General features: G+C 39.4%; 1 protein-coding gene across 3 annotated transcripts; it reads right to left on the bottom strand.

Moving 5' to 3' along the window:
* Positions 1-98: 98 nt before the first annotated feature.
* Positions 99-15,600, bottom strand: TMEM237 (transmembrane protein 237). 3 transcript variants are annotated; one of them, XM_027731548.2, is made up of 13 exons: positions 15,543-15,600; positions 13,248-13,279; positions 12,344-12,354; positions 11,793-11,849; positions 10,284-10,397; positions 9,799-9,913; positions 9,063-9,223; positions 8,364-8,487; positions 7,181-7,372; positions 6,709-6,782; positions 6,146-6,239; positions 4,817-4,938; positions 99-2,930 (listed from the first exon to the last, which is right to left on the bottom strand). In XM_027731548.2, the coding sequence occupies exons 1-13, from the start codon at positions 15,570-15,572 to the stop codon at positions 2,863-2,865; spliced, it is 1,194 nt and encodes a 397-aa protein (XP_027587349.1). In that variant the 5' UTR covers positions 15,573-15,600; the 3' UTR covers positions 99-2,862. The 3 variants fall into 3 exon arrangements, with proteins under 3 accessions (XP_027587349.1, XP_027587350.1, XP_027587352.1); XM_027731549.2 differs by lacking the exon at positions 15,543-15,600 and adding an exon at positions 14,039-15,501; XM_027731551.2 differs by lacking the exons at positions 13,248-13,279; positions 15,543-15,600 and having other exon boundaries at positions 9,799-9,866.
* Positions 15,601-15,916: the final 316 nt, after the last annotated feature.

Here is a 15,916-nt window from a genome sequence, read left to right as displayed (position 1 = left end):
AAAGGTGTTTTTACAATACTGCCATAAATAAGGGGAAAAGTGTTTTTCCATAAACACCTGTTCAGACCTTGCATTTATACAAAATATTAGCACTGGGGAAAAATTAGACTGATTTATTTTAAACAGATTAAACAACTTGAAACAGGACAAAGTACAGTAATTTCTAACTAGTTTAGAGCAATTTTTTAATTGTTTCATATATGTAAAAACAAGAAATTGGCACCAACATATCCGTAATTTTTTCATTAACACAAATGCATTAAAAACAATGGTATGGAAATGCACAAAGGCATTTCAGTTAAGGCTTCTACAGATATTGCATGTTCTATAATTAAACATCTATTTCGTAAACTCATTCTAAAACTTCCCAAGAAACTAATCAAAAAAGCTCAGTTAGACTCATATTCCACTGTGAGGCTTAACAGAATGAAGAATATCTTGTACTATAGATAATTAGTCATCAAACTGTTTATTGTGCTTTTTATATGGCAACCTCAAACCTCATTAATTTAAATATGGATATATTCAGATCCTCCTCAAAAGATACACTGGAAAGGCAAGACTGGATTGAAATATTGATCACATTAAATTCATTAATTCAATCCATGCTCAACCATCTAAACAAACTACTGTATTTCCCAATGACAATGAATCTGGCTCTTGGCTAGCATCGCTCTGTCCAAGGGATACTTGGAAGGCCAATTCCTAATATTAATGTCAGAAATCAAGCAATGATGTTATCCAAGTTTTTCCTGTACTGACGTGATGCCTTAGCACCCTTTTGCCTGATTTTGCCCTTATTTTATGGGCAAAATTATATTTCTTACCATACCGAGATGACAGAAGTGTCATGCAGCAAAGAGAAGCCATTATTAATCCCATCTTCAGGAGGTCAGTGATTCTGTAACTCAAACACACCACATCAGGAGGAAGTGTGGTGGCAACCTACACGAGAACACTTTGTGCCTCATCCTCCATCTCCTACAGCCAAATCATGACAAGAACATCCAGTGCACGACTGAAGGAGAGCACACCCTGAATCTCTCCATCTTAATGAACAATGCAGTGCCAGCCATAATTTCAGTCTACAGTTTTGCAAAAAATACATACATAAGAGCCATAACAATTTACAAAAGCATTAAGGGCTCCTTCCCATAACAAACTGAGTGCCCCAGAACACAGCCAACAGCTGTGGAACATCTTTTAATTCTTGTAGAACTCTTTTCCCTCACTGCCAGGATTACCACAGCATTTAAATGATGTCATGAACACTGAACTCTTAACTTAAATTTGCTGGATGGACATAAGAGAATTCAAGCCCTCAAAAGGGCAGCAGCAGCCCTAGTTATTCATGTTACCATGTTTGTTTTGAAGCAACTCAGGTAACAGTAAAGAGAGTTAGCACTGAAAGCACAGAAAGCTCTTTGACATTTCCTTTCAAGTCTTTCATCTGGCTACTCTTAACTTCACTACTATAAAAAGTTCAGTAATTCTCCAGAGAACTTTGACAACTGCACCCCCTTTATAACCACCCATAGACATATATTAAATCAAATAATGCAGAATCAGTGTGCATTAAATAACATATACAAGTAGTTTTTGGGCTTTAGGTGATACTTTCTTGATAAATGGTTTTCAAACTAGCTGTTGTCTGTGTCTACTAAGGAGACTGTTTCATCCTTCAATACGTATTTATTCATATCTGCACTCCTTTCATTTTGCCATTTTAATATAAAAGAAAAAGAATGTTGGTTATCATCATCAAAACCCACCAACTGCCACTATTACTACTACATCACTGCACAGAAGGTGGGTTGCTGCAGAGTTTTTAGTTTGCTTTAATAATCATTTTCTTGTCATTTTAAGAAAAAGTTTCCCATTCCATCCTAACACAAAACGACAATTTGGGGGGAAATCAATCTCCATCAAAATAGGCAGAAGTATGAACATTTTCAACATCTGTGAAATTCAAGTTTCTTTAGCAAGAGCAGTGAATAAACTATTGTTCTTGCCATACAAGATAAGGAAAAATCAGAACACTCTTCTTGTGAATGGCTTTGTAATAGTTATGCATCCTGACTGGTGAGAAATTAGAGGCCATGGATGTATCCTGTTGGCAACACAAAACAACTGTTTGATTACAAGATGTATTTAGGTGTTTTCATTAACTGACCAAACTGTTGCAACATTAAAGCTTCTTTTTCTTGTCTCTAATCAACCTGAAAGAACTTGTTATCATCACGATCTTTGTCAAGAGAACTAAACGAAGATAAAAAAAAGTATCCTCTTTTATGGTTTATTAAACAAAATCCCTGTCAATTCAATCCTTTATTCTAGCAAATACTTTTTATGACACCCAAATGCAGATTATTTTATGCTTACCAACTTGGTGGATTTTATGTTTCCTAAGTCTGTTTTGTTATCATCTTCTCTTCCTTAGACTACTTTTGTCCTAAGATTTGTTTTTATCTCTAGAGGATATTTAACCAAGTCAGATAAGCTAACTGCTGTCAGCATTAGTAATAAAAGCAGGTTGTTGAAGAGTGTTACGACCTCAAAAAAGCACTGAACACCTGATCTTCTGCAACCCTCTAGTGTCTTTGGCTATGTAGGCAGCAATATTTACAAAATAAACCTTGACTTTTTGCACTAGGAATAATCTGCTTTGCAAAATAAAAAGCAAAAGTATAAAAGTTTTCCATCACATTTGGAAACTGTAACATGCATAAAAAGATCAACATTAAATATGTACAATACAAAAATACATTTTTTTCTTTATGAAAATTATAATACATAGCTATAATACACAACATGTTGTGCCATCAGTCACAGCTACAATAGTTGCAGGTTCTTGTTCCACACTTATGGCTGGACTCTGGGTATGACATCTCCCTGGGGAAATTCCTCAATTTCAGCATGAAACATCAATTCTAAATGAGAAAAAAAAAAAAATTCGTTTGCTTTGGAAACTTTCACCTGAATACAATTCCATTACTCTTGAAAAGCACGCTGGCATTCCCCCAAGCCTCCTGGTTTTTGTCTCAATCATATCATTAACGACTCAGCAATGGCAAGGGCCACCACTGTCCTTAGAAAACTACTGTTGCCCCCCAAAATTAACAGAACTGGTGACAATGTTAGCAGGTGATCATATGTAGTACCACCCTGCATTCAACCTGGACACTGAAACAGAACTCTGAAGTACACTGAGGGATTGCTTTGAGAGTGTCAGACTTAGGAAGGAAGATTTCTGTTTAGAGACTCGCTCACTTATAGATGAGTCTGCTCTGTGTTTCAGTGTTAAGTCAGCACCAGTAGAACCTGGCTCAGAAAGCATCCTGCATGACACTGCTCACAGCTGTCACCACGGCAGCTCAGCCATGGCAAACAACCCAAGGCCAGCAGTGAGGAGCTCCTGGTGCAGAAACTGGCTGGGCACACTAAGCAGCTGATGAAGCAGCCCCTGTGCAGCTCTGTGCTGCTGAGGGTTCTCTTATGTCTCTGTACTCCACACGTGTGCTTTGCCTTGCTACCTGCACATTCTTTGTATAGACCAGGCTGTGTCTGCCAACATCTGCCAACACGGTAAAGTTACACGGCCTGTACATGCAACAATGTGGTTTATCCCCTCAAGTTTGAGATTCACATATGTTTGCTACCCCATCCTTAGCAAACTAAACTTTCTCTACTGTTTGGGGTAAGTCCTAATGAATTTCTCTCTAGAAATTTCTGAAGCGCTTTTCCAATCTTACTAGGCACATGTAAACATCAGAAAAGTTCATCAAAACTTGAGTAAAATTCTGCCACTGGACTGTTTGAATAAGTATTATTTTAAAAATGGGTTTAAAATACAATTTAAACATCTATTATAAATTTTACCATCAAGGACTGTAAAGGCTGCCACTTAGTTATTCATGTTTTTTTAACTCATTGAGTTATTAGAAATAAGCACAGTAACTGGGGACAGGTGAAATACAGACACCTGTACATTAAAATTCTAAAGCAATTTCAGGAAGCATGTTCAGCCTTCAGTTTCCCAAAAACAAATCTGTGTTTTAATTCATGGTTCTTGGGATACCTTATCACTTTTAAGTCAAAACTTGGGATTTTTATGAACAGCATACCTTCAAGTCACAGGCTGCATGCGTTTGACAGGAAAGCTAAGTTATGATACACCTTTAGGATCCCAGTTGGAACACAAAAGGAAGAAGGCCTAGTCTTTAGCAAAGCTTCTTCTGTGAAAAGAACTTGCTTGCCCCTTCCTGCAGCCTGGACCAACACAAGTGGTCCTCTTTTGAAGTCCTGTTCTGCAAGCACGAATCTGACTTTTCAAAGCTTGGGAGTTCCCAAAACTACTGCAGTGTTCTACTGGAAATAATACTGAGCTTGAAACGCATTAAGCATTTGCAAAAGGAACATTAATAACATTAGGGAGTTTTCTAAAACACAAGTAGAATAAATACATTTCAAATATTTAAAATACTGTTAAACTTATTTTTCCCTTCAATGAAAAAGAGATGTGCTCTCATGTTTCAAAATTCATATTGCTTCAGACATGACAAATAAGGATTTTCTTTCCTTTTTAAATGAATGCTTATCCTTTATAAAACCAAACATGGACACCAGCATCCTAAGAAGCATTTGCTGTGGCAGGTTGCTAGGGGGTACTTATTTTCATTCAGTCACAAAATTTGTCAGGACTAGTCTTGAACACCAAATGCAGAGCACTTGGTTCAGCAGATAAAAGCTTGAATAAACAAGCTTTATTATAAAACAAGCTTTATTATGAACAATTTTGTGTATTAATGTTTCCTACCTTCACTGTGGTCTAGCTCTGGTCGGTAAGACAAGAAGATCCAACTTGTCCCAACTAGAACAGACACTACTAGATTCACCACAACCCATGAATGAACAATTTCTTCCTCTGTACCTGCAGTCCTGGGAAAAACACATCAACCCATTAGTCAGTTCACTGGTACACAGAGGTTACAGTAAGAATTTCAACAGAGTATCATCAAAACAAGCTTGCTAAGCCAGATGTGAAAACAGAACTACTTGTACCAAGTAGTCTGTTGGTACATGATGGTCTTGCATTGCAAAGGCCTGGCAAAGAGAATGATTACCAAAGACAGTGACTCAGCTAAGAAACCCCAATATCTCACAGAGAATGTCCACTTGTAGAGTTCAACAGCAAATTCCTTTTCTTGGCCAAGAGACAGAAAATAAAAATCAAAATGCACGGTCAAATTTTACTGTGGTGAAAGGCACCAAAAATATTATCAGTCCATCTTACTTTTAAGCACTTCCTCATGAGTCAGCAAGGCAAGTGAACAGCAAGTTACTAAAGTCTGTTGGGAAGCCAGTCAAGGACCTGCATAGAGATGCTGTGGGGTGGATGAGACGGGGCTTTAAGACTGTATGATTCAGCTTAGATGACACTTCTTACTGTCATAACAGTAGCAGGTTGTGGTTTTGTAAATAGAATCTAGGCTGCTTAATAAACAACTCAACAAACATTTATATATATATTAAGAAAACCCCAAAACTAACTGCCCAAACCAGCAAATTTTCACATAAATGCTTCTGTTCTACTTCTCTGTTCTGCTTCTGGTCTAGTTTAAAAACCCATGCTACTAGAATTCAAGTCCATTAATACCTACTTCAGAAAGTAACAGCTTTGGATGGGATTGCCTAACAGGAAACAATGCTTTAGGTTTAAGTGTCACCTGTGTCTGCTGAGCTAATGCATCCTGTGACAGACCATCTCCCTCAAAACCAGTGTTGACTCTCTACAGAATGTCAAGCCCTTGAACCCAAAAGGGTTACCTCAGTAGGGTCCCATTTTCAAGCTAAAGAGACTCTTAGGGTTCCTGCCAGATGACATTTCCAGCATCATTCCAACAGGCTCTTGTTTGAGGTATAATGGATTTGCAACCAAAATGACCAAACCCATCCTTGAGTTTTTATTTGTCAGTGAAATTATCAAAGGTTCAGGACAAGCTCAAACAAAGGCAGGTTTAATAATGAAATAGTTCATCAATACTTTCTTATACATATTGTATGACCTCTTCCATCCACTAGTTTGACTAAGGTTCTTAAGGGAGCTATGTCATAATTTACAGAAGTGGTTTCTTAAGTTTCCTACCAGATACTGCCATTTTCCGAAGGTGGTGTGTAGAGGTTGATTCTGTCACATGTCATCTGCTGGCTTAAGGATAAGATAAGAGCAGCAAAGTACACTGGAAGAAATGGAATTAGTAGTGTCAGATATAAACTCCCAAAATGCCGTCTCATCACGACATGGTACTAATCACTACATTTTCTTTCCTTTCACTCCACTGTCTCCCTAAATTCATTCTCTCTTCTTCAACATTTCTGACCCATCAAAGTCTGGTTTCTGCACTTTTGCAATTCATCAGCTACATCAAATGCGGCATCTTGTTATTCCGGTTTTTTGGTAGATTTGTGTTCTGTATTCAGAAGTGGGAAAGAACTATCTCACTTAGGAGCCCCATTAATGCTACTACTGCAAATGCTTAAAAAAAATATGTAACAAAGTGTTCACGGCCTTTGCTATTTTCAACTACTAAGTCACTTCTTCTAAAGTAGAAAATAACCAGGAAGGGCGATTTCACTAAAAACAGTACATAGGAGTTTTCCATTTACCATATTTTCTAGACAACTTCCTATCCACTTCAAAATACTTACAGAAAGAGGCTACTGCTGCTGGGTCTAGGGTAAGAAAGCCCCTCACTGCAACTGAGGCTTTTGCCAAATCAGTCCTGATAACAAAACCAAGAGTCATTAACACAGCCCAGTAAGACAATGATATTGTTCTTCTAGCAGTGTTCTTTTACGTTATGCAAGGTATTTCTTCTGCCTCTGTTACAGTGCCTTAATACACAACTATATCCCACACACATGGCAACGGCCCTCATTATGCCAAATCCAAGAAAGACTGAAACAAACAGTCCCAGTTTGTTGAAGCAGGGTCCAAGCAATGGACAAAAATGAGTAAGAAAGGTCTGGATGCACAAGTACACCCTTTCTCTGTATAGCCAGCCATAATCATTCTTTAAGTATATCACATTAAATCATCAACAGCAGATCAAAACATGCTACAGAAAGGAACATAGTGTACCCAAATTACACATACCTTTCAAATACAAATATATTTTACCTGTCAAAGGCTGAGACTGTACTGATAGACAGCAACAAATAGAACAAACTTTGAGCTGGGTATGCTATTGGCTTATACTGTTCAAGCAGGTTAGAAACTGTGGAAAGCTCATGTCCTGCCAAAATGTAGATAACAACGATGTTCCATACAGCATACCCAGCAAGGAAGCCATGGGTAAAGAGTCCCATCACCCTGAAAGGAGGAAAGAACATTAGATCACTTTAAATATCTTGAATTAGCAAAGACCTTTAGATTGACAGAAAAGGCCTATGAATCCATCTGTTTGACCCTGATTTTCAGAGCCTTTCAGAAATTGTTTCTAAATGCTTTTCCTGATCTAGTTTTAAAAATTCTAGGCAACAAGACTTCTGCATCCTCCCTTAACAGACTGCACCAGAACCTGAGCACTTAAAGAAAACAAAGATGTTTTGCCTTTGCTTCATTACTGCTTCAGGGATCAAATACTTTCACTCACTGCCTGTAGCTTTCCCAAAGCACTGCCCTTTACACTTAGACAACGGTCTTAAACTTGTCCCCAAGGCAGTCTTTTCTTTATCTTCCTTGCTAAGGAAAACTGTGAAAAGGAAGCACAGGCTCACAGATAATATACACAAGAGAATAAAATGGTTGTCATCTTCCCATCCTGTATCTCAACACGACCACATATTAAAAAAAATACATTACTTTTTTGCTATTGTGTGCAAACTTATTCCCCTAGTCCAATTTCACTCCTCCCTCTTTTTCACCAACCAGGATTTTTCTTTGAGAACTATCTGAATTCAAGTATTTTTATTCTGGTGATACACCTGATGGGTCAGTCTTATTTTCTAATTTTTTTTTGGTAGGTCTCTAATATTTTGGTTATCAGATCAGTCTCTTTCTATTCAGATTTTGTCTGAATCTTTGCAATACGACTTTCTTGGTTATTCTTTTTATAACCATATTTTGCGTGTGATGTCTAAACTAGAAATACATATTCTTGACAATAAATACCAAAACCTAGAAGAGTGATAAACTTTCTATCTTTTGCATCCTGAACCACCATTTATTAGGAATATCCAAAAGAAATAAAGCTACATCTGAATGGTAGAGAAAAGGCACTAATTTTCAAGGGAAAAAAAAAAACAACACAAAACTCCAACACTGATTTCTTCTTATTTACATGAGAACATTTATCTTTCACCTGAAACTTCGGTGCACTGAGAGGGCAACGTCTCTGGTAGTCCATGAAGCCTTGACATCCAGAAGTACATTAATATTTTCAGTGGTTTTAATCAATTCTGCACGGTCAGCTGCCTGAAAACGCCCTGAAAGGATGAGAAAATTAGTTTCAGAGAGTACTGTTACCTTTCGTCATCATTTCTGCATTAAAAAATCTCTCCTGCCCACCTCCTGCCCTGGAGTGACGCATCCTGGTGCTCAGGCTAAGACCTAAATGTGCAAAGAATGTGCAAAGCACTTTGGGAAACTACTCAGTGTACAAAAAAAAACCTGGTACAAAAAAAACCCCAAACCCAAAACCAACAGAAAAACCCAAACAACCATCATAAAACTCCCACTGGAAAGACTTTTTATAAATAATAATTTCTTCTCAAGGTACTGTGACAGTATTAAGTCAAATAAGCTCAGCTGGGTACTTTGAAACAGTCTTTTTCACACAGACCATGGAATTCAAACATTCAACCAAATATGCCAGCACAGCAACACTAGCATCCAATGTTGAAAAATTATCACGTATATTTATTTCCATATAAGTTTTGTTTGGGACAACTTTTTTTAAAAAATTCTTCCCAATACTACAGTATTTGGATTTTAAATACAATAGTGCTTCCTCTAATTGCAAGAATGCCCTGAAGTTACTGAAAGCACAAGATGAACTTACGATTTTTCTCAACAAACACTTTGCTAACAGGCTGGCTAATTCCAGTGGGAGCAGCAAACACAGGCTGCTGATCTGGGCTCTTTCTGTGCTCATCTTCAATGATGTCTTCCTCCTCCACTTCCAGCTCATTGGGACTCTGCATTTCGGCCGGCCGAGGTTTCCTGTCAGCACAGAACATACAGTGGGTCAAAGAAAGAACAGGAAATAACATGGAAAACCTAAAGGCTCCTATGAACATTTAACCTGTCTAACTTGACTGATAAGAACTGACCAGGCTACTGACCTGTATAATATTATCCCATTTACAATTTTAAGGACTAAAGTTCTCATGGAGTTAATTAACTAAAAACATAAAGCTAATCCCATGTGAAAAGATTAACAATTAGAACATATGGGAACAATTGGGGAAAAAACATGCTAACTCTCATAACATTAAGAAAAAGATAGTAAGAATGAAAGAAAGTGGTTACACATTCTAATTTTTTCACATATGTGACTGAACTATTAGGCTCATGACAATGTATTCAGAACTGTAATGCATCCAGGTATGCACAGAACAAACAGGTGAAGAAAGTTAGATCTTAACCCTGGAAAGAACTGCACACAGGCTGAATGGTATCAGGCTTGATGAGCTTCAAGATCTTACGTTTTTCTAATGTGACAATATAAAATACTACTCAGCCACAGTCACTGTCACAGGTGTTCCAAATGATGAGCTATACTAGTATTGTCTCACTTTGTTCTTTTTCTCTGTTTGCGGACCACTGGTTCTTCAGCTTCAGGGACATCCATGCCATTTCCATTCTGAAACAGGGATGCAACATTTTGCTGGGTAAAAGAGGTCTCGGAATCTGAAGATTTAAAAAAAACCAACACCACGACATGAAAGTTTCAGAGCTTTCATAAAAATGGAAATACATTCACTCAAATACATAAATAGTTTTTATTATATAAACAGAGTCACAAAAAAGTTATGATCTTCTGAGCTTTGAATGATGTAAAGTATCTATTTTATCACTTCCAAAACCGTACTACAGCTGTTTTCATGGAGGTTTGTACCCTATGGAATCCGACATCAGAAACTGAAACTCTAAGCTGCCATTCACTCAGAGATTACTTTCGGGTGTTTTAAGTACAAAAGCACATGAAATGTTTTAAGCCAAAATACACGTTACCACGTTTCATTCGGTGCTCTTTCCAACCTACGCCTGTTTCACGTACCAGCAGGTACTTTCTTCTTCTTGCGTTTCCTCTGCGGAGGGACCTCCTGGTGTTCGGGGGTGAGGGGCTCACTGCTCTCCGACTGCCGCCGCACCGCGGCGTGCACGATGCCATCTGGAAACCACAGGAAAAGATCCGGCAACCTTAACTCAGAGCCAGCGGGAAACAGGCAAGAAAAAGCTGCCCTTTACTACGCTGTGCAAATTCTGTATTTGCCCAGCTGAGCAACAGCTGAGATGCAAATGCACTCTAGGAAAACAGCTGGGAATCAAATGCCATAAGAAGGAACATAGAAGGGTGACGGCTAACAACCCTCCTTTCACCCTAGCAGTTTCATGCTTAGGAGGAAATTAAGTATCCAAGAAGTAGCACAATTCCCATTTGGGCATACAGCAGAGGCCTGACTGAGAGAAATCCACCACAGGAAAGTACTATACCTCTATATTTCTCCTTCCTACGTGCAAAGATTATAATGCAAGGGACAAGTAAAAATTAACAGTTTGTTACAAAGTGATCCACGCAGATATGTGCTAAGGCAAAATAGCATCAAATCAAAGGAAAATTTAAATGCTAAACATACTCCACAAGAATAAAGGGAGGAGCAGAAAAGCAACACCAAAGGATGTTTACTCCAGTGTGAGAGAGGAGCTATTATACTTTGGAGGAACTACATTTCCATGAGAGGTTAATATGAATTCATCAAATATTCTAGCACCAGTAGCATCAATTTGCACGATTGGAAGAAGAAAGACATGACCAGAAGCAGAAAGGTACTGTTCCATTTTACATCACATCTGGTTTTTTATAGCTCTTCCAAAGACTGCCATTTTTATGATAATAACTGAATCCATCTGTTTCTACTTCAAGCACAGGTTTACCCACCTTTTATAAAGTTTTACTGTGCTAAAAAGCAAAATTAACCAGCAAAGTAACAGCAAAAGTCAAGGTGTCATTCAGCTCACTGAAAACAACAGTAAACAAAACTTAGTCCTTGAAAAATCCTGCTAGCAACAGCTCTACTTGTTGCATTTAAAGGTCTTTCAGTGAGGCCTCATTGTGCACTTTTAAGCAAATAAAAGCAGTTTCCTCATCAAGCTTTTATATGAACCCAAGTCAACTGGTTACAGAAATCCACTAGGTTCTGTTAACATGTTCTGCTTTATCAAAACAGATCAGGCTCATAATCTTGCTTAAAACAATATGTTTGTTCTGCAGATTTGCTTCTTGCAAAAATACAAAGCTCTGATGCTAGTCATCTTTTACACTCTTAACTAACTCTTCAATGATAATGTAATGATTAACTTTTGACTTTATTTGGCCAAGGACTCAAATTGAGCCAAATTGTTAAACGAGTTTTATCTTAGTTCATTCAAAAATTCAAGCTCTTAACACATTAAACATAAGCATCTTACAGCTGGAAATTACTATTTAATGAAGCATGCAAAAAATTTACAAAGGAAAAAAATAGCGGGAATAAAAGAACAGTTTTCAGTCTTGGTAGGACCTTACCTAATGGAGTCTTTCCTTTGGGTTTTCTTTTTTTGGGACGACTGAGTGGAATTTCATCTGCATAACATAAAACAGAAGGATGGGTGCACAGCAAGGAGAAAACTCCATTTTCTTTTTTTAACAGCCATTTTATTGCAAGTTAAGAAATAGGTTCTTTTTTACAAATTATGACATCCTTCACATTTTACAGGTAAGATGATAATTCACCAGTTCACACAAGGAGGAGGAGTAGAGAAGATGGCAGGAAAACAGGATAAGGAAAACTGTCTTATGTGTGGCAGAGGCTAAACACACACATGCACCTGTATTAGGTGAAAAAGTCAAATACTCTCAATAATGCTCTGAAAAAGAAACTTATTGTTTAAAGCACAGTGGCAGCAAACAATAAAGAGAACAAAGAAAACTACAGCTCTAGCAATGGCAGCACAGGTATCCATGCAGTTTAAACAATCAACCTGCATCTAGGAAAAGTATAAGGCTCTATCTTTAAAGAGAGAATGTGTGATACCAAAAGGAACTATCAATATTTATAATTCTCCTTAATAACTCACCTTGGCTTCCACTTCACATTTAAGGAGAAAAGGTGTTGACACGCAGTGTAAAAGGAACAAAGATGAGAAGAAAGTTAATTTTGAATGAATTACAATTCACAGCAGTGAAATTCACGGTGCTGCTCCTGTGATTCCTTCCCTTCTCCCCACTCCTCTTTCTGAGCAGTTGTTACAACAGGGTTAAGGGTAGGAAGCAATCATCAAGACTCAACACTTTGTTGGTGACTAGGCACAGTTTCTTGATTGGCTGCCTGGGGATCAGATTAAAAGCTTTAATCACCTGGCTAATTAAAACTTGTCTTACTGCCTGATATGTAACAAACCAACAAAAGTTATAAAACATTTGAGCCCACACATTACTAAAAAGACACTATATGTCATCAATCATAAACATCACATTTACTTTCAGGTACTTTGAAAGAATTCTAAAGTACTGTGTCATAACAACTCTACTTCCACATTGAAAAAAAAGCCCAATTTTTTACCTATGCTACATCGAATTAGTAGACACCTATATCCCTATTCAAGAATATCTAGTCCAATGTCAGAAATTCCTGTTCTGAAGGATCTGTGATTCAAATAAACAAAAGAACATGTAACAAAACAAAGAGGGAAGTGAGCAGAGATTGAAAAAGACATCAGTTCCACTATAGTAGACATTAAAACTGTAATATCTATCTGAAACTTTTTAAAGGATTTATCTCTCAGTATTAAATCTCAGCTTCAAAATGCTTTGCATTCCTTGTAAAGTGTTCTGGGACAAAAATTAGAAAGAGAAGCAATTATTTTTAAAACTGTTATGACTACTCATATGTTTAATGAACTTATTTCTCTTAATGTCATTACTTTTACAATCACTGCAGTACAGCACCACAATCAGTTCCACAGAATGCACTGATTTTACCTTGGCACTGGAGGAAGGGCACGAGGCGGGCACTGAAAGACAAGAGAGAGACAAAAGTCAACTTCTATCAGCACAAAACCACCTCTCAGAAAACAGCTGTTTCCAGGTGTGGTCAGAACACACGAGGTATGTTTTGCTTCATATGCCCCCTAAATGGTTAGACATTCCTGAGGGAGATGTTATAGAAAAGCAATACCTAAAAGATGCTGGAATAGTATGTCTTTACCAGAGTTCTGATGGGCACTGCATTAGGGACATGTACCTAACATCTGTGTGTGAGGCACAGCTTGCACTTCAACTTCATTTGGATAATTTTCACTTTTCATGTAAGGTACTGCTTTCATTAGAAAGCTTGTCAGTCAATCTGTTTAAATATCAGAATACTGCAATAATTCATGCATTCAATATACTTGTATAGTGTACAGCGTGAGCTGATAGAGCATTTTCTGTTAATGAAGGTGTAAATTCAGAACAATAGTAAAGTCAATAAGAGGAAATAAGCTCAATTATGAAAATACCTTTAAATATTATAAAATACTATTTTTCATTTTTATTAATTTTCATATTTACCAGCAGGTCAAACACAACTAAAATCTAAAAATATCTCCTGATAATAATCCGAAACTGAGCTTGTACCTTTCTCTCATCTAGAAAAAGGCAGTTAACTTTCAGGTTTTGTATTACACAATTATATTGAAAGAGTATACACAAATAAGTATTTCCCATGCTCAAAAAATTCAGTTGATATCAGAAATAAAAAGGGCTGTAAGACTGGTAAGACTCAAACTTACCACTTGTTTCTTTCCCATATCATTTGAAGCTGCTCCCTGAAAGAGGCACTGTGAACTGGTCTATGCTCCCTAACGCTGCTCACATTGAACCTCAGCTAATTCTGAACTAAAAATAAACTTCAGGCAGCCAGGATTAGCTGAACATGAACCCTCCTGGCCCTGGGTTAGGACCCAGCACTACTCCCGTTTGAAACAAGGGCAGTTTGTTCTGTGGCACCAAATGTTATTTGCACTAAAAAACTCGTTAACTCCACTGGCTGCTCCAGGTTCCTGTAAACAAGTTTGACTTTGGTTTGTTTACCCAAAGCAAATGAGAGGCCTCGTGCAAGGAAGGGTTTGTGGGATTAGGCCTCAAATCTCTCACTTGGATTTTGGCCATGCTGAAGACTGACAGCAAGTGCCATTATACAGGTAGGGAACTGCACACCCTAAGCGGCCCCCAGTACTGGTCACACCATACAGCTGCATGAGAAAAATATTGGTAAAGGTCAGAGCTCATTACTTTTACTGTTTCCAACGTTCCTGTAGCAGGAAATACCGAATGGTTACGATACTTGATATTTTAAAAAACTAAGAGCTAAAAAATCCATAAAAACAAACCAACCAACCAAACCCACAAACCTTCTATACAGCATTCACCACATGTGCAGTAGTATGTCTTTATTACTTTCTATAAAACAACTGAAAAGTGAATTGATTTGTTATCATTTATTCCTTGCAACAAAGGGAACCACATGCAAGCAGGCAGTGGTGAATACTCATCTGTTCCATCTGTAGGACAGACAACTCTGCCATACAGATGGCAGCTTTGGTCTATTTGCCGGTTCGCGGAGTCTGAAGTAACTCACTCCAAGCGTGAGTTTGGGGACAGAGACATTTTGTTACTGCCAGAAGAGCTGCTGGATGCTCTAAGGTAGCCATAGCGCCCCTGAAGGCAACAGATTCTCTCAAACCAGCAGCCGCTGCCTCGGTCAAACCCTCTGTTTGCACATGTGAGCCAGGCCACAAGACGCTGAGGCACACCTGGAAACTCAGGGCGGGAAAACCGAGCAACGCAATCCCGCTGGTGCCCATTCCAGGATGCAGAGCAGAAAGGGTTTAAAAGCCGTCAGTGTTTAAAAACACTTAACCAGCCTTTACAGATTTAAAGCTCTGCGGATTATCTTCTGAGAGATTTATATGAAAACACGAAAACAAGGAGGAAACGTTTGCTTGCCCCCCCAGCAGAGGTGGCAGAAACGTGCCACGCTGCATCCGGCGACATCCCCCCTCCGCCTCCCCAGCGGAGCGGGGATGCAGGACCGCGCTACCAGGGCGCTCCGCTCTCGCGTCCCGCTTCCTCTCCGCCTCCCGGCAGCAGCTGCTGCCACCGAGGGCTCCGCGACATCCCTTCAGCCACAGCGCCCGGCGGGACAAGCTCCCGCCTCCCGGGCTCCGCAGCCGGGCGTCCCGGGCTCCGCGGGCCCGTTCGCCGCCTCCCGCCCCGGCCCCGCCGCGCCCTCACCCCGCCGGGGCCCGCCCGCCGCGCCGCCATGGGCCGCGCCCGCCCGGATCGGATCCGGCTCCACAGGGAGGAGCCGCCGCTCCTTCCGCCCCGCCCGCGGCTGCGCCCCCCCAGCGGCGGGGAGGGCCCGGCCCCGCTCCCGCCCGGCCCCGCAGCCTCGCCCGCCGCCCCCAGTGCGGGGCCAGCGCAGCCCCGCGGGTCTGGCCGGGGTCTTCGTCCTTAGGGCTGCGGGCGAGCAAAATCAAACGCTCGAAAGTGGAAACAGGTTTCTGGCCTACTTTTCAGCTTGTAGCCAGGGTCACAAACTGCTAAATGAAGTTCTGCACTGTAAGCGGGGGGGAAAAAAACACAAAAGTAGAAAATAACACATGGGG

Source organism: Pipra filicauda, unplaced genomic scaffold, assembly GCF_003945595.2.
Source record: "Pipra filicauda isolate LSUMZ 115617 unplaced genomic scaffold, ASM394559v2 scaffold74_size2892960_pilon, whole genome shotgun sequence".
In the NCBI taxonomy this organism is placed as follows: Eukaryota; Metazoa; Chordata; class Aves; order Passeriformes; family Pipridae; genus Pipra; species Pipra filicauda.
Note: the sequence above shows the minus strand (reverse complement) of the source record. Positions and strands in the feature narration are given on the sequence as shown.